Source organism: Phodopus roborovskii, unplaced genomic scaffold, assembly GCF_943737965.1.
Source record: "Phodopus roborovskii unplaced genomic scaffold, PHOROB, whole genome shotgun sequence".
Lineage (NCBI taxonomy): Eukaryota > Metazoa > Chordata > Mammalia > Rodentia > Cricetidae > Phodopus > Phodopus roborovskii.
Window position 1 is genome coordinate 12,893,123 of NW_026126578.1, and position 19,082 is coordinate 12,912,204.

At 50.1% G+C, this 19,082-nt stretch overlaps 1 protein-coding gene across 8 annotated transcripts in view; it reads right to left on the reverse strand.

Annotated features, from left to right (window-relative positions):
* Positions 1 to 2,249: 2,249 nt before the first annotated feature.
* The window catches only part of Mical3 (microtubule associated monooxygenase, calponin and LIM domain containing 3), a 178,589-nt gene continuing 161,756 nt past the window's right edge, over positions 2,250 to 19,082 (reverse strand). For 4 of the 8 annotated variants that reach the window (XM_051203661.1, XM_051203660.1, XM_051203658.1 and 1 more), the window contains 5 exons: positions 17,362 to 17,412; positions 8,276 to 8,341; positions 5,699 to 5,798; positions 5,490 to 5,563; positions 2,250 to 5,409 (listed from right to left, as the gene is read on the reverse strand). In XM_051203661.1, the coding sequence (XP_051059618.1) occupies positions 5,225 to 5,409; positions 5,490 to 5,563; positions 5,699 to 5,798; positions 8,276 to 8,341; positions 17,362 to 17,412 (476 nt within the window). In that variant the 3' untranslated portion in view covers positions 2,250 to 5,224. The remainder of the gene's footprint in view (positions 5,410 to 5,489; positions 5,564 to 5,698; positions 5,799 to 8,275; positions 8,342 to 17,361; positions 17,413 to 19,082) is intronic. The other 4 variants (XM_051203657.1, XM_051203656.1, XM_051203663.1 and 1 more) reach the window with 2 other exon arrangements.

The following is a 19,082-nucleotide window of genomic DNA, read 5'->3' on the forward strand; positions in this document are numbered from 1 at the left end:
CAAGAGTACGGAGTGTCCTTAACCACTGAGCCATCTCTCCTGTCCCTTGTTTGTATTATTTTAAATTGTATGTGTCTGTGTGAGGGCATATGGACCTGAGTGCAGCACCATTTTCCAGTCAGGTTCCAATGTTTTGGATGTCAACTCCACATTTCTAAATATGTAAAGAATTGAGGTGCTTAGGGCTGGAGAGATGGTTCGGTGGTTAAGAACACATACTGTTCTTACAGAAGACCCAAACTAAATTCCCAGCACCCAAGTCAGGCAGCTCACAATTGCCTGTAACCTCAACATCAGGGGCTCTGACCCCTCTGGCCAACTGTTGACACCTGTGTGCACTCACATACCCATACATAAACAAAATGTATTACAAATAAACTTTAAAGAATTGTGGCACTTATGGTTTTTTTCTTCCCCTGTATCTGTGTCCTTCTTGTTTCTTTCTCGACCTCTTGAGGCCATTAGGTAGCTAGTATGGGCCATAAGGTGTCCATACCGGAGGGATGTCTCTTATTATTGGGAGGTGTTTGGCTATTTACAAAGGATTAGGAAACAGTCTTTCTCTATAACATAGCCACAATGCTGTCTGGGAGACCAGACAGAGGTAGCCTGAAATTAGATCTCTGAATCATGAATAATACCTTGCAGTCAAATCTATTTCGTAAGAGGAAGAATGTAATGGAATTCCCTATGAGGGTGTTCTATGGCCTTCTGGCAGGGGGCCTCCCTAGGGAAACATCTTTCCGGACCTGGTCTTCCAGAGGGTGGTGACTTGCATATCCTTCCCCTGGGTCAGGAGGAAGGTAGCCCCCACCGCTCTTGGGCTTCTGTGGCTGCCGGAAAAGATGCCCCCACCACACGCTCTCCAGAGCCGAGGCCCCTTACATGGAGGATTCTCCCTGAGCCTTCACATCTACACCCTTCCCTAACCCTCCAGCAAGTGGAGAGGGGAGCCCAGTTTGCATGGATATGTCTTACTACCTCTAGTGTACATCTGGAAGGCACACACATACCCAAGGGCCGTGGCAGACCCTGGATGCTGTCCCTGATGATATCTTCATCATTCCCGATAGAAGTCAGCTGTGCTGACTGAGGCCAGGTATGGTGGTTTCTTGGGAGGGCTGTGTTTCTGACTGCCTCCCCAAAAGTACCATTTCCTGCTACCTGGGGTTGTTGTAAAGTGTGGCCACATTCCACCTGTTTCTCAGTCTTATTACGTGAAAGCCTCTGGGGTAAAAACGACGGCTGGACCCAGGTGCCCGTGAAGTCATGCTTTTCCTTCCCTCGGGAGTCTGGTGTCACAGTAGGTCCCTCCTGGGCTGGTTCTTCTTACTCCTCTCCTTGTCACTTCCCATTTCGCACGGGCTCTGGCCTTCTCTCTGGAATAGCTGGTAACCCAGCCATTGTAAGTAACTGTCCTCCACCAGCTTTTGGAATTCAAGTGTCACCCCCTTGCAAAAGCTCATCCCAGCTAGGTCTGTTGATGGTCCAGGCCTTCGAGGATGGGTGGGAAGAGTCACATGGCCCTCGTCGAGTACCCAGTTGTGTCCTACTATCTGCTGTACACAACTGTCTTACTTGCATGTGGCCTGGGGGAGGGACCAGTTACATAGGTGGGGGAAGTCGAGGGGAGGGGGACTTTATCTATATGACTACATAGAAGCCCTCAGCTCTGCTTTCCAGGTGCAGTGGGGTTTTTTTGTGCGGGAGAGGGAGCACGCACATCCCTGTAAGTATCCTAAGTTCTGTAAGGAAGCTCAATGAACACACTGAACCTTGAGAATTTTAGCAACTTTCTCTATCTCTCTCTCTCCCCAGCCTCTTTCTTAAGAAAGGGTCTCTCCATGTAGTCCTGGAACTTGCTATGTGGACCAGACTGGCCTTGAGCTCACAGAGATCCTCCTACCTCTGCCTCCTGAGGGCTGGGATTAAAGGTCTGTACCACTATGCCCTGTTGCAACACAGGTCCTAAGGGGCCGGTTCCAGCTTCCTTGGCATTACCCAGCGCTTCTTATTAAGCAGGGGGCTGCAGAGAATTTCTCAAGTACTAGCTACAGATGGCTAAGTCAGGCTAACACAGAGAGCTCAAACCACAAGCCAAACGAAAAGCTGTATTCTTTGAAATACCATCTGTATACACTCACAAGCTAGCTGAATGATTTATGTAGACATACGTAAATGTGTCTTGGCTCAATGATAAGAGAAGAAAAATGCCCTCACAAACACAATCTTTCTTTTAAAAAAAAAAAAAAAAAACTTTATTGCGCATAAAACAGACTATTCCCTCTTGTGGGTCATGTTACCATCTTTCACAAAAAGGTTTTTTTTTTTTTTTCTTTTTATGTGGTACTGGGGATTGAACCGTGGGCCTTATGCATGCTAAGCACACATTCTACCACTGAGCTATATTCCCATGCCCTGATATATGTTACCGCTCCCTCCCCAACTCGTTTCCTCTCCTGTCCCAGTGAAAAATGTCTTATCTTTTAAAGTCTACAGTTGCTGGTCAACTTAAGGATGGCTGCTGGGGGAAAGGCCCAAAGATATCAGCTGAGCAGGGTTAGAACCTGGGGTTCTGGCCCAGCTCTTACTGGGGAGCAGGGGGCTGCTTTCTGTCTGCCCTTTAGGGATAGAAGCTGGGGCCTCACGTACAGTACTTCGCCTTGAGTTTGGGCTTATTCAAATGCACTCTAGCATCTTACGCGTGTTTGAAGTGTATACACATCCTTCTCTTCCCTGCCTTCAAGTGAAGACATAATTCTTGGGAAGAAGATCTGGCTAGAGCTGCTTGCTCTTGCAGAGGTGGAGAATACTTCACGTCTCGAGTCCCCCAACCACTGAAATCAAACTAGTGGTTACAAAGTGGGAGCCAGAAAAAAGTGCTCTACCATGGCTGGAGAGCTGGGGGATGTGGCCCAGGCTGGTGGATTCTGCCCCCTTTCTAGTGACTGCAGGAAGCAGCATGTGCTTTGGAAAGATCAAGGTTCTGGCTGATCAGGACAGCGGTGGGGAGGGAACATCTGGTGCTTTACAAGGCCACTAGAGGAGCATGCCCCTCCCTCCTCCTTGAGTCTCTGGAAATGGTTTCCTTCTTCTGGGTTAGCAGGAATGACAGGGCTGAGCTCCCTGGGGTTGCCAGTGGCACTGGGGAGGTGGACAGGGTTAAGGAGAAGGTCACACAGGCGATAAAGGTTCTGTCCAAAGTCCAGTTTGATTGGCAGATTGTGGTTGAAAAATGGAATCCAGAACATCCTCCTCTCCCCGTCTCAGACAGAGAATAAACACAGCAGTACTGCCACGTCAGACCAGGAGGCGATGACATCAGGCTGTGGTGGTGGCCAGCAGCACACCTATACTTCCACAGGAGAGATGGCAGCTTTCGCCGAAGACTGACATAGCTGTTTGCTCCTCCGTTGTTAGATGGATGTTCAAGTTGAGGCACAGTGTGGTTCCCACGGGAAGTCCAGGGTGAGTGTGGGCCCTTGGCTGTGTTGCCCTCAGGAGCCTTGAAGGACTGCCAGAGACGGCATGTTTCCTGCACCAGCCCCTCCTGCCAGGCCCAACTGGCACGCCCTTCTCCAGGCTGGTTGGCACCAATGTACTCACTGGTCCACTTGCTGCTGTTCTTAAAGAGAAGCACCCTGGCCGCCATCAGCCATCTCTGGGTGAACCACGAGAAATGAACGATTTGGTTTATGGAGCTGGTTACGTGCTGCTTGTTGGCTCTTGCTGGCCAAGACAATCCTAGCACAGGCAGGGAAGATCAGAGTGGCCAGAGTGTTGAGGGGAGACCGACACACACACACACACACACACACACACACACACACACACACACACACACACACTCCTGTCTTGCTGGGGCACTGTCATCAGTCAGCCTGAGGACAAGGTCACACTCGACTTGGTCCCAGCAAGAGTAAAGAGGGGCTACCCTCAACCTTTAACGTATGTACAGGAGGTAAAACCTTGGCAGCAAAACTGGACGAAGTGGTTCCACAGAGCCGTGATCCCAAGAGCACAGCCCACAGCAGCCTGTCTGTCTCCAGGCCTGCTTTCATAGAGAGGCAGCTCTCCCGTAGGAGTCCAGTGCCAGCAGGGACAGGGTGCTGGGTGGAGAAAGGGACAGAACAGCTGTGACAAGGACCCACAGGGCTTTGAGCTGCTCCCTGGTGCCAACCAGGTCAGTAACACTATTAAGAAGGCTAATAAATAGATGCATGTAACAAGAATCAGGTCGGTTTTGCATCAGGCTGCATGGGATGGGCAGAGACCTCCCGGTCACTCCTACACGCAGGTGACAGGCAATCAGTGTCTCTAGTAAAGGTATAAAAATGAAGTTGCTTACTTTCAAGTATTAAAAAAATAAGTTAATTGACAAAAAGGGTCCGAAGTGGCTGAGTGTCTGGCCAGATTTCCTTTCAAATGTGCAAACACAGGGCAATGCCAAGGAGGGCCATCTCCTGTATTGATGCTGGTGCTGGCCAGGGATGGTGCCTGTCTGTCAGTGTGGGGAGGGGAGGCTGACATGTAGGGCCTCCCTCAGCTCTCCCGAAGTCAATACTTTCCAGTGTCAAAATGGTTGTGAACTAAAAGCAAAACACAGCAATCCATGGGCCTCAGGCCACTGCCAGGGTGACAGGCCTGGGACACTTGGCCACTGGGAATCCAGTGTGTGGTGGGGCTGGGGACAGAACCCTGCTGCGCCCTCCTAACTTGCATAACGAACCTGCCTACTGTCTGGCTTCTCCTGCAATGGGAGGGTGGGCATCACGCCCAGGGTGCGGCTCCTTGCTGGATCCCCTCCATCCACAGCCCTTTCTGTAGATGTACTCTCTTTGGTGGTACTTCAGGGAGCATGAGGACAACGGCTGTTCTGCTCTTCAGGTTCTCTGTGGTGGCAGTGGCTCTGAAGAGGGGCCACTCCCCTCTCTTACCAGCAGAAGGAAGGAAGAGGTGCCAAGGACCTGCCCTCAGGGGCCTGCAGGCATTTCCCCCGAGGCACACATCAAGCACACCCATCTCCTCCCTCCTGAGCGGGCCTTTCCTAGGAGGTGGAGTCACCTCAGATGATAGCCCTTGCCTGGGGTTTTCCCATAGCACAGGGTGTCTGTGTGCTACCCTCCAGGGATGCCAGGCCTCTTCTGAACCTGGATCCGCTGGTTTGGGATAACGCAGCCGGGTCAGGCGGGTGCCAATCTACCAAACACAGTGGTAGTCAGGCTCAGGACCAGTCCAGGCTGAAGCCCTTGCACAGCATAGCAGCCTCCAGGTCCTTGTCCTCCTCTTTCTCCCGCAGTCGCTGCTCTTCCAGCAGGGCCACCAGCGAGTCTCTCTGCTCCACCACCTCCAACATCTCGTTTAGGATCTTCTTTTCCTCTGACAGCTCCTCCTCGGTCTTCAGGTGATCTGCCGAGTGACCGAAGGCATCAGGTGTGTGGCCTGGGATAGGCCCGCTTCATCTTCCCACCCACTTGCCCTCTGTTTACCTTCCACGGCCATGCGCTCCCGCAGCTCCTGCTGCAGCCGGCTCTGGCGGTCTTCGAGCTCCAGCTCCCGGGCACTGAGACAGGGAGAGACAGCATCAACGACTTGGGACCAGTCCTCTTATCCTGCCAAAGTAGGACAGCTGGGCCTGCTGGGATGCATCAAACACTGGCAACCCCTGGAGCTGGTCCCCAAATCCCAGTTTACTCACAAAATCATCAGCTCCGATTCGTAGCGCACCATGGCATTTTTCTCCTGCACCAGCTTGAACCACTCCTGCATCAGCTTGGGGTCATCCTTTTTGCCCATGCCTGTGTGGGAGACTGAGGGTCAGACAAGGTGATGGTCTCTGTTTGCCCAGCCCAGAAGGATTCTCACACCGGGGCAAATGTGCAAAGAGCCAAGCAAGATGCTGCCGGAACAGACCCAAGCCAGGTCCAAAGTTTGCCTACAGCCCTGCCAGGGAGAAGGGGACAGAGAACGACAGGCCACTGCATCGTGTCCACCCCAGGGCCTGACAGACCTAGACTTTCCATCGGTCCTGCCCAGGCCTTGTTCTGGGTGACTGTTCCTTCCGTACACGCTGAACTCTGCTCTGCTCAGTGAGGCAAACGTGCGTGTGTATGAAATGGCGTGCCCTTTTCTTGCTACTGGGTCTCTTTGGAGAAAAGCACTCTACTAATCAGGAGGAGTATAAACTTACAAACTACACCTTGCCTTAAGATAACGTTTCATACATCCCCGGCTGACCTTGGGTCTCCATCCCCACGCATTCTCATATTACAGGTATGTGTCCCACCACACCCAGTTCTACACCTTGCTCTTAAGTTACTTTCTGTTAACTCTGTTTTTTTCCTGGGCAGCTGTCTCTTTCGGGGGCCCCTGACACTTTACTGACTCCCAGTCAGACCAGGAAGATACCATGTTTTTGTTTCGTTGTGTATTCACCTAGACCTATGCATACCAGGCAACTACTCTACCACTGAGCCACACCCCCTGCCCTGAAATATCCCTTCTTAGCATGCAACCCAACAAACACACACTGCAGCAGAATCTGCAAGGGAGACAAAAGGCAAAAAGATGGCTGACAGATTCCTCACCAGCAGACCCCAGAGCTGAGGAAGGTTCCTGCTCTATGGACTTGAGCTGCCCTGAATCAATGTTTGACTAACACTGCATCTCCATGGGGAGTAGTCACGCCCCTGGGTTTAACTGTAGCAGGAGCTGGAAGGAAGGACTCTCTAAGGAATCAAATCACCCAGGAATTAACAAAGCTGCTCAGTGCTCTAGTGACCTTGCCTTGGAAGCACACGGTATCAGTGGTTCCTTGCCCATATGGACATAAACTTTCTTTACTGTTATTTTTGTGTGCTGGGGAATGCAACACAGAGAACCCCACCACTGAGCTACACTCCCATCCGAACATCGAGTAATTTTATACAGAACTCAGGGTGTTCAGGGGCTTCCTGAAGTTCATTCACAGACCTTAAGTTAAGAAGTGTCTGTCTGTCAGACTGGAGCCCCCTTCAGTCCCTATCTGACTTACTTGGTCAGATGGTCCAGCCCCGAGAAGCGCCCTAACCCAAGAGTGCGGACAGCATCCTCAGGTAGGCGCCGTGCCCACGTCAGACCCTCGCTTGCTGTAGCCTGCTTCTCCCCAACTCTTTCACACCAGTCAAAGGCCAAGCTCCTTCACTGTATGCGGGACACATGCCAGGCCTAAGCCTCGTCTTTAGCCAGTGACCACATGCAAGGGCTAGTACCGGACCGTGCCAAGCACATGTGCACCCCTGCTTCTGATGTGGGGGCCCTGAGTTCACCTCCATCCTGGCCTGTCGAGCCTGCCTACAGGTCTGGGCCCAAGCTCTCCTTCCCCGTTCCAATAGACTTGGGTCTTTGGCTTCAAAGCAGCCTGCAGGCCAGTTCCACGCATTCCTTCTGGAGCGTCTCTGCACAGTGTGCCCATGTGGCCATGGAGACGAAGCCCTGAGGCATGCAGGCTGTCCAGAGTGGCAAGCTACGAGCGTACCAAGTCCGTCCCGCCTTCCCACCTCCCAGCATGTAAAGACCCTGAAATTCTACGGGGGGGGGGGCGACACTGGGACACTGCTCATGAGCCATGTTGGAGCTCAGTCACAGCCCATGAGCAAGGGGATGTGGTGGGGTGGGTAGTCACATGTGAGAGCCATGGAGAGCAGAGAAGAGGTTAGCAGGGTTAGTCATGGCCACACACCCCTTCCCCCTGCCCACATGCCTTGCCAATGGCAATCTTATCACCACAACAGACTTCAAATCAGACAAACTTAAAACAAAACAAGACACACTCAGCAAGACACAAGGTAGAAGTTTGTTTTCAGTGGTTGATCTGGGAGAAAACAACAAAACTTGGGGGGCATTTGTGTAGACCAGTCTTTGTAAGGACAGTATTCCTTGACTCTGCCAATGCAAACTGCTGCCTCGGGGGTGTCCTCCCCTGTTCTTGGCCCTCTGTATGCTGCCCTTGAGCTTACTGGCCCCGAGGCCCCAAGGCCCCAAGGCCCAGTGGTAGGCAGAGCTGCAGGAGAATTGCAGCCTGTAGATACTGGAGCCCATAGGCTCTCTAGCTTCCCACGGTTCCCATCCTCCCTTAGATAGTCAAAGGGATACTGTGCCTTGTAAGAAACTGCCACATACTCATGACATTCTGGAGTCAGAGAGAGGAGCAACTGCTGGGCCTTGGCTCCCTGTTGGACTATGGTGGCTGCGGCCCCTCGAAGGCAGTGGGGACGAGCGGGCGAGGTTACGTTACCTTCCTGGGCACAGCAAGGGCAGAAGGAGAGAGGTCTACGCCGTGGAGTCCCGCCACTGGGCTCAACTTCAAAAGGACCAAACAAGGCAGAGAAAAACAGAGAAAGACAAAAGAGGAAGAGGGAAAGGAGGAGAGGAATTTGGAGGTGGAGAGGGACAGGGAGAGGGCGAAATAAAAACAAGCAGAGGACAAAAAACAGAAAAAGTGAGAAAGGAACAACAGGAAGAAAAGAAAAAAATCCACAAGAATGGAGAAGCAGAAACAGGGGAAACAAGGTCTACAAATGAATTTAGTCCCTTTTCAGCACAGAACTTGAACAAGAACAGGCCCAGGCTGCACACAGCAGTGGCTGACGAGGGCATGTAGTGACATTGGAGCATTATCATAGGGTGGCCCTGGGCAGCTTCCATACAGGACCCAGAAGCCTTGGGTAGGTTCACCTCCATGCAACAGACTCTCTAAATATGCAGCCAATGCTGCTTCTGGGTGTGCAGGAGGGAACTGGAGTGACCAACAAAATCTACATAAAATGATTTTCAGATATCATCACTGACATGTGTGCTTGAGGTTAAGCTAACTTTTCTATAACAGGGTCTGTTGCCCTTGGCCATCATGGCCACAGAAAGGAACTCTGAGTCTGCACAAGTGGCATCTTACTCTTGTCATGGTCCTGAAGGGTTAAGAGATGCATTGCTTTGCATTCTGAACCAGCCAAGTTAGGGGAAAACTATGACTACACAGAAGTGACTTCTAATTGCCTGTAGCAATCCCTCCCACAGGCTATGGAAACCAACCACCACATTTTCTTTCGGCTCGCCCGCCTTTGGGCGATGCCACAGCTGAGGGATGGTGTCACACTGTGGACAGTAAGACCAAAAGGGGGTAAGCTGGCAAGACAAGTCAACGACTCACAGTAACACCACTGGTAAGGGCAGTGATGGGTAACTGAGTAGAGACAGTGTGCAGAGAGATCTACAGACCTTGGGGAGACCTGATCACCATTCAAGGGAGAGTGAGAGGAGTTGAGCAAGGGACCATCACAGAACCACGGACGGGAGCACACACAGGACACAGGAAGCCCTAGGAAGATAAGGCCTCTGGGCCATGGGGACACTGAGAGGGAGTGGCCTACGGCGAGAAGAGGGCTCAGGTTCACAGGGGGCTGAAGCATCAAGCTCCTGTTGGACCAGACATTCTACATTTCAGTGCTTTAAATGCAGAGACCACAACTTCGTGTTCCTTTAAAGCCTTTCATGTCCTACTAAGCACTTTTTTTTGTACATAGTAAACCGAAGCCACAGACAGTGTGTGAAGTGCTTTCATCTCAGCTCAGCAGGCACAGCCATGATGAGCTGATGCCTGCATCTTTTCCAAACATGTGCTCTGCCATAGCGGACTCTCTCAGCCCGCCTGGCTTGGAAGACAAAGTCTATGCGGGGCTCAGATACCTGAATGAATCCTGTGAGTACCACATCAACTCTCTGCCACTTCCTGGCTCTAGGTATAGCTAGAACAGTGTAGCAGCATCCATACTCATTAGCAAGGGATAGTAACAATATGTGAGCAATGCACATCAAAATCAGCCATGGTCTTTGCATGAATGTATGTATGTGTGCGCGCGCGCACACACACATGCACGGACACACACACAGGTTAAAATGCATAAATAGACCTAAATATACTACTTTCTGGACATCACACAATAAATCCTAGGTCCTTTTATCTTGATCACATTCCTCATATAACCTTTACAATATGGAACATTGAGATAACAGAATATTGAGAACAGAAGTTTAAAAAAAATTAGAAAGGGACAGCATCGGGTGAAGCGGTATTTAAAACAAAGGAGAAAAAGGCATTGCCAGACAACAGGCAAGAGCAAGGACATGTTCTGATGGGTCCGAGCCACATGAGTTGCTTTGTAGCCTCCAACATGTCCATGGTGAATACATATCACTCACAATTACAAAAAACCAAAACAAAAACCACCTAATAGATACTATTTTAAAAAGAAGAAATGGAACAGAAAAACTAATCAAATGGGGAATTCCATTCCAAACGAGAACCAACCAGGCAAGCATAGCACAAGGGCAATCAATGACTGTTTTGTTTGTTTTTCGAGACAGGGTTTCTCTGTAGCTTTGGAGCCTGTCCTGGAACTCACTCTGTAGACCAGACTGGCCTCAAGCGCAGAGATCCGCCTGCCTCTGCCTCCCAAGTGCTGGCATTAAAGTCGTGCATCACCACTGCCTGGCTCCACCAATGATTTTGACAGCAATTTCTTTGCCTTGTATGGAAATGTGAGAAACGAATGATCTGGTTTGTTGGATCTTTTCCTTCTTCCCTGCCTTTTTCTAGGGTGCTGGGGGGATGAATCAAGGGCCTCAAGCATGCTAGGCAAGTGCTCTACTACTGAGTTATCAATCTGCAAGACACTGAGCTCAGGTGTTCAATGAGACTTAGATGAAACACACACACTTCAGTCTTCTTATTGTTCAAAATACGAAGAGCCCTAACGCAAGGCTGGGGCAGAGAGGGGTTAATGTTCCCTTTACATGAAAGCAAGTGCTAACCATGGAGGAGCTAAGAGGTAGACCAGTTCTACACAGCTCAGACCCCTCAGGAACATCAAGGGCTGTGAGGGGAGATGGCTCGAGGTTCCCCACTTCTAATCCAGCCATTCAATCTTGCCTGGTTACATTCAACTCCCCATCTACAAAGTTGCTAATTCCAGAAGGAACTAGAAGTACCCAAGAGGACCATGGGCTTATTTTAAGGACAAAGTGAGAATAATTTATGGGAGAAATTACTACCTGGGCATGGTGGCACATGCAGTAACTCAACACCTGGGAGGCACAGACAGGAAGATCGTTGACTACACAGCGAGCATGGGGACAGCCTGGGTTACAAGACAATTTACCTCAAAACAAAACTCCAAAGAAACATTTACTAAGTATTGCTCTAGTGCCTAGCCCTGTGCTGGCCACTATTTAGGTTAGCTCTAGTTTCTTTAAAATCCAAAGTAGGAAAGCATTTCTTTCCTTTTATTTTTAGACAGGGTTTCTGGTGGTCCTGGAACTCACTTTATAGATTAGGCTGGCCTCAAACTCAGAGATCCACCTGCCTGTGCCTTCTGAGTCCTGGCATTAAAGATGCCCCCAACTCCCCTACCAGGAAAACATTTCTGATTGGATAAAAAGGAAGGGATTGCCAGGGATCTGGTTTGGAGCTGAGAGACCATCTGGGGGCAGGCCTCACCTCTGTATCCATCTTGGACACCCCCTAGGTTCCTGTGCCTGAGAGAGAGGAACACTACCATAGGCTTCAAACTGGAGAGCCCTTGACAGGCAGACCCCAGATGTCCTAGCCTGTCACATTTCAGACACACCAGCTCCATACTGGCCAGAGATACTGTGAGAAAAAGGGCTTTTTATGAGCCAGGCACTGTCCATGTCAGAGTGCGGAGTCTAAAATCCCACCTTCAAATGTCAATCACAGTCCTTCCACAGGATGGGCGTGGGCATCACGCAGCAAATTTCATCCACAAACACGGGGATGCCTAGGCACAGAGTACCCTTTCCCAGCTAAGCTCCAAGGAAACCCTCTATGTACCACGAGGCACTTCTGGTGGCCTCTGGAGGCGTCAGGAGCAGGGAGAAGTATGCTGTGATCTTCTGTCACCAGGATTCCAGCCTGCTCTGCGCCACCCTTGCCTGGTCTGGGGTGGACTCTGGCTACTCACTCATTGCAAAGCAATGTGGTACCTTGATTGCTAAGTGACCCAGCATCGACTCAATGCCTACAGGCTGATTACCAGGGAGTCCCATGTGGCACTTCCTATGCAACTAAGGCTGATGGTGAACTTTTGATCTTCCTGTCTCCACCTAAGTGTGGAGATTAGGTGCATAGCACCACGATCCATTCATGCAGTGCTGGGGACCAACCCCAGAATCTTGTGCAAGCATCCTAACACCTGGCTTATGTCTCAAGCCTCCTTTCCTCTCCCCCTTCCTCAAGACAGGGTCTTACGTAGCCAAGATTGACCTAAACTCTCAATGGTGCTGGCATTACAGGTATGCGACTGGCTTCTTTTTGTTGTTGTTGCTGGGGACAGAACTAAGGGCCTCCTGATGCCAGTGATCTGTCATTGAGTAACATTCTCCTAGGACCAGTCCTTGGTGGGTTGGGTATAAAGAATGGGGTTCTTATTTATGTTTAATTCTGTCACTTATAAAACTGGCAAAATCTTTGTAAATTGTCATTAGGCCCAGCTGTTCTTACTCCCCAACCTCAAGTCTATTTGGTCAACTAGTGCCTTCCAGTACCATGCATAGGCAAGGCTTTGCATGGCAAGCTGGGGTTCATCCCCAACCACCGTAATTACGAACACTGAGGCTCTGGTCAGGGATCCAGTTGGCTGATGGCATGCTTCAGGACGTAAGCACCAGACAGCATGAGGCTGCTAGCTAGCGGCACAGAATGTATGTACATACACAGAAGACATACATACATGTGACAGGGCCAGGAGATGCCTTGTACTAAAGAACTCAGTGCAGACTGAATCTCTAGACGGGAGAGCTGCTGGTGAGGTAAGGTAAACACACGTGAGAAGTGAGATTCACGTGGATGTGAGTGTGCACCCGAGTTCACATGCATGAACGCATACATGTGCATGTGTGTGTGTGTGCACACACACTTCAGAGTACCAAGTGAAAACTGAGCCAGGCTGAACGTTCAGCTTGACCAGAAAGGCAGAAACCTATCAACGCCCAATGAAAGGAAATAAATGGAGAAAGTCACTGAGGAGGGGACCAACAGGCCTCTCTCTAACTCGATGGCAACCACCGATGGGATCCCTTCCCAGTCCTTCATGCCACGTTCCCAAGCCTTTCATTTACCTCAAGACAAACTGAGAAGTAAGGGTCTGTAAAACTAGAAGTTTCATGTGTGTTTTCATTTTGTTTTCTGTGACAGGGTTTCTCTGTGCAGTCCTGGCTGTCCTGGAACTCAATCTGTAGACCAGGCTGGCCTCGAACTCAGAGACCTGTTTGTCTCTGTCTCTCCAGGGATGGGATTAAGGGCGTGTGTCACCATGTGTATTTTTAATCTAGGCTTTTCAGAAGACTTGGTTGTCTTCAGATTTCTAGTTATCTTGCTCCAGTGCAACAAGACTCGGTGGGGACCTTTCCTCTCTGGCTCAAAGGTCACTATTTGTCACTTTAATGACAAAATGCCAGGTCCAGCTAGTTAAGGAAGTAAACTGTTTACCTCGTTGGCTATAAGAGACCTTTTCTTTTTCATTGTGCATTGGACTCTGGCCTCTGGGCCATATCCCCAGCCCCAAAATTGGCTTAAAAAACAAACAGCGGGGGAGGGGATTGTTGATGTGCAATTGTCCCACCTCGGCCTTTTAAACGCTGGGATAACGGGTGTGCCTGGCAGACTTTTCATGTGGGTCTCCGGCCTGTGTGTGGCAGGCTAAGAGCTATGAGGGACCCCACTGGGGCACCGTGGTAAGCAGGTCCAGCACAGGGCAGGAATCAAGGACCTGCCTTCTCAGGTAAGGGATGGAGTTCCAAGTGCTGCTGAGAGCAGTTTCCAGTACAATGGATGCTATGGTCCACACATGCATTTTGCTGTGGCCTTATATGGAAGCAGGGGTAAAGGCCAGTCACCTTCTCTACTCCAAGACCCAGACTTCAGAAGGGCATCACTCCTCAAATAAAGAATATTTGTGCCCAAAGGGAAAAGTCCAGCAGACTCTGAACAGGGTCAACTGTGGCATCTCTGCCTTCCTCTCTGGAGAGGCTCTGCTGACCCTTGCTGTCCCGGAGTACACGAGTGCCTCCCTTCAGAGGAGTGTATCTTCTTCATTGGGCAGTCGTGCCTGCCTACATGTGATCAGAGCCCCTACGGCGCTGGTGCCATGGGCTTGAGGCTCTGCAGTGTGCAGCAGATGCAGCATGGTGTCTGGCAGGGGGAAGGGGGTCTTAAAACCGCAGAGACAAACTGAGCCACTTTTATCCTGCTTATTTCATTCCAGAAACTCCCGGCACACTAAATCCAAGGCCTGGGGCCACAGAAAACAGCCCACTGCATTTCCTTACCTGTGCAGTGAGATAAAGACAACATTCAAGACATACACAAAGACAGTCTATGCTGAGAAGCCAGCATCTCAAGCGGGAGGGGTGGGTTATATGGCAAGAAGTGGGCCTGGACCACTCCCTCCACAATGCCCTGAACATAAATTATCTCTTCACACGGAGATGACCTCAAAATTGACACGAACATCCCTTAGGGAACTGTTAGGAGGAGGCAAGGAGGAGAGACAGGGTATTAGACAAGACGGAGTCTGTTAACTGGGGTGCAAGCATAGCCCTTTTTCAGCATCAGTGACCATGGGTGGGAGCCCCCCAACATTCCAGAAGCTGGGGGCACTGAAAGGGGCCTGTAGACTCCTGGAAGCATAAGACTGGGGATTCATGCCATGGACACAGGAGCCAAGGGTCCTACCTTCTGACCAGTGAAGATGCTTGTGGGCACAGGCTGGGCAAGCGCTCTACCTGGCTCTGGGTTAATTTTACTCACATTTGTGTACATGCTGCCTATGTGTACACATGTACACCCCGAGGCCTGGCTTTTATTGACGTGTGTATTGTATGTGTACATGTGGGAGTATGGAGGCGAGAGGTTGACAGGAAACGAGGTCCTCAATCACCACTTTATTTAAATGTTTTTACTACTATGCTTAGTTTTTAAAATTTTGTTCACTTTTATTTATGTGTATGTGTGCCTGTCTGTGCATGTGTGTATAGGTCCCCACAGAGGGCCAGAAGAGACTGCCAGAGCCCCTATTGCTGGGGCTACAGGAGGCTGTGAGCTGCCTTCCATGGGTGCTGGGAATTGAACTCTGGTCCTCTGGATGAGTAGCCAGTGCTCTCAACTACCATGCTATCTCTGCAGCCCCATATTAATTAATGAATTTATGGTGCGAGGGTGGCATGAACATGCCACTGCAAAAATGGACAACCTGCAGGTCTTGGTTCTTCTCTATCATGTGGGCTCCAGAGACTCAGCTCATTAGGCCAAGCAGGACGTACCTTTAACCAAAGACCAGCCCACCATCTGATTTTTGAGACGGGATCTCTTACTGAACCTGGACAGCAAGCTTCAGGAGCGCTCTTGTTTCTGCTTTCTCAGCACTGGGATTACAAGTACATCACCACGCCTGGCTTTTTTTTTTTTTTAATGTGGGTACTGGGGAATGGAACTCAAGTATTCATGCTTGCACAACAGGCACTGACTGAGATGACTGACATTTCCTATCTTTGGTTTTTATGTCTATATGATTTTTGTTTTGGGGATTTTTTTGGGATAGTCTTCTATTAGCTTAGGCTGATTTCAGACTCATGTCAATGCTCCTGCCTTAGGTTCCCCATTGCAAAGATTGCAGGCATGACCTACTGCACACAGAGTTGCACTGTGTAGCTATGGCTGGCCTGGAACTCACCATGTAGACGAAGTTGGCTTTTAACTCATAGCGCTCCACCTGCCTCTGCCTCCTGAGTGCTGGGACTAAAGGTGTGAATTCATGGCCTGACTTTACTTTTTCGAGACAGGGTTTTACTATGTAGTTCTGGCTGGCTTGGAACTTGCTATGTAGATCAGGCTGGCCTGGAAATTAAGAGATCCACCTGCCTCTGCCATCTGTGTTTAAGTGCTGGGATTAAAGGTCTGTGCCACTATACCTAGCCTGGCCTGACTTTTAAGAAATATGTACTTATTTTGTCTGTGCATGTTGCTGGAGGACATGTGTGTCATGGCAAGTGTATGGACATGAGAGGACAGCTTGTGAGAGCTGGCTCCTTTGCACCTTGGGTCTTGGGAATTGGACCCAGCTTGTCAGGCTTGGAAGCAAACACCCATACCTGATAAGTCATCTTGCTGGCACCATACTATGGCTTTTAAATGAATGAGCCAGGAAGTGTCTCTCTCATGGGGAAGGGTGGGAACAATTATTTTTTTATTCCCCTGCCCTTGTTTTCAGGAGGCTTGGAAACCCCAAGGGCAGACTGTCTGACCAAGAAAAGGAGAGCTGCCGGTGCCCTGTTATACCAGACAACCAGTGGCTGGACACTCACTCATCTTGCAACATGGCAGCCTTCTAGGAGGAACCGGCTCAGAGCTGCCATTTCTCTGCTGAGTTTTGTTCAGGATGACAAACACTCAGCCCCATGTGGCCAGGGTTCCCCTGCTTTGCAGGGATCAGAACCAGTTGGGAAGTTCCAGGCCTCCTTGTGGAGTTTCTGACTCAGGTGTGGGCTGGAGTCTGGGGATCTGCACGTCTAATAAGTCCAAAGCAGTCAGTGGATCAGCATGGACTGAGCCCCAAAGCATGGTGAGGAAGGTACACAATGGACTTAACTTGTGAATCTGAGCAGAGACAGCACATAAAGCCTTCACCATGCTCCAGGGACTATGTGACACACTCCAAATGAAAATGACTGAAGCTGAGTTCACTATTTAAAATTTCTGAGACATATTTTATCTGTAAGTGCTGGGGATGGAATCCTGGGCATGTCAGGCAAATGCCCTATCACTGACTTATGCCCTGGCCCTCGATTGCATGGGAAGTGGGAAGAGCTGCTCGCTGGCGGTGAGCATCCCAGCGAGATGTGAAAGTCGGAACTTGAGAGTGAATGAACTGCTGCCCAACAGCAGACCACGAAAGGGACCCGGATGCAGATGCAGGGCGGGTGGAGCAGGGCAGGTGTAGGTTTTGTTTGTTTTACATAAAATTTAGAAAAACCTCAAGTAGCAGGAGCTATCTTGAGCCTTCCTCTGTGGCACATATGGAAAAAAAGACCGGACAGCTGCTGCTTTTTTGGTTCTGCTGGAGATGGAGCCCAGGGCTTTGGTGCACACTAGGCAAGCGCTCTGACACTGAGCCTGGAAAAGGGTTTGTGCTTTGCTATTTGGTTATCAGGTTGGTTTCTCCTCACTGCTGTGAGCAGGGACTGGGATAGAGAACAAGAGGGAAGGGCATCTCGGGGGTTAGTGCCAGCAGTGGACGATGCTATACATACCGCCCAGGTGCAAGTCGATGAGGCCACTGTAATAAGACTCTCCCCAATAGTCTACAACAAGGAAGTGGTGAAGACAGAGTTATTGGATAAGATGACCCTGCTGTCACCCCGACCCCAAAGCTACCAAAGGCACGACACATACAAAACAGGCAGAAATATCATGAGAGTGACCAGTGGAGCAGCCGGAAAGCATGCATGTCTGTGAAGCATGGCATGCACACACACAGGCCATTTCTGTAGCTCATGGTAAGGGGAGGGGCTGAACCAAACACCACTATGGATGGAGTCACCAACCAACACCAGCGAGTTTCCTGTTTACACCCCGACTCAGCAAGGATGGGATTTGGCTTTGCTGGAAACTCCAACCCTGTTAGAGGGCAACATTACCTAAGTTTTAAAAGAGTTTTAAGGGCAGACCAGGGCTATCCTCTTACTTAGTTTCTGAATATTAAAGATTCCAAGCTAAGGCTTTCAAGATGTAAATATTAAGGGAGGAGGGAAGAAAAGAAAAAAAGAAAGCTCTGGGAACCAAGGGACTTGCAAGTGACTTCCTTAGTGACAAGCACACTTTCCTTCACGGACTGGGCTTGAGATGAAGATCCCCCGTCTTCTGAGGTTTAGGTCCCCCATCTTCAGAGAGCTGGCACACTGGCAGAATCTCCACCCTCCATGCTGAGGCTGCTGGCTACAGGCCATCCTGTTCAGCAGTGTCCTGTCTTAACGTGCCTACAGTGCAAAGAGGGGGCCTGGCAGTTTTTAGGGCCGGGAGCACACCAAAACATCTGCCTCTCTCTAACCTCACAATCTGGGTGCTGACCCAAGCGGCCACAGCCTTTTCCTTTAAAAGGATGGCTATGTCTGAAAGCTGAGTGCCCCCATTGGCTTTCCAGCTTGTGCTCGAGGGCAGTCCAGTGGCTCTACCCTCAAGTCAGAGTTCTAGAAACAGAGAAGCTCCCTTCAGATTCCAGGACAAGAAGCCCACAAGTTTCAGCATTTCCCTAGCCTCTAGGGCTTTGGAGCTAATCCCTGCAGCCTGTATATTTAGAAGTCTTTGACAAATACAGACACCTGGCGACAACTCCAGACCAGTCTCTTCTATGAAGGGCATTTTGGCTAACAAAGAGTGACCCCTTTGACAGCAAGGGAGGCTTGAAATCACCACATGAGACAGGATGGCAGGTTCTGGCCAGCTTCATATAGCTCAGGGAGGAAGTTGAGTAGCGATGCCAGAAGCTGCTGTGTTTCTTGCTTAGCCAGGTAAACGAGAAGGCCAAATGGAATGGAATGAGCGAGCATTCAGAGAAAGGTACAGCTACAGCGTAACTCAGTCTCCAAGACGCTCTCTGTCAGGAAGGGACAACGCCACTGGGAACTGACCCTAGACCAGTCTTGGGAGTGGAGTGTCAAGTATAAGAAAAAGGAAAAGACGGTATTTGAAAACACAAATGCATTATGGTTGGGGTGGGTACCATCAGGGATAGGGGGCGTGCAAAGATCTGCCTAGAGTCAGGAGGTGGACTAAACCATGGCTTCCAAACTTCTTTTGAACCCTAGGGCTCTTCAAGAGAGGTTCTGGGGGTCTCCCAGATATCTGATGCACAGTAATTTTGAAGACTTAATGCACACCATCACACCATTCTCAAGCCAACTCTTGACACACGGAGCCTGCTTTTTGTGGGGCTCTCAGGTCTAAGTTTCTTTTGCTTCCTGTCCAAGAATTC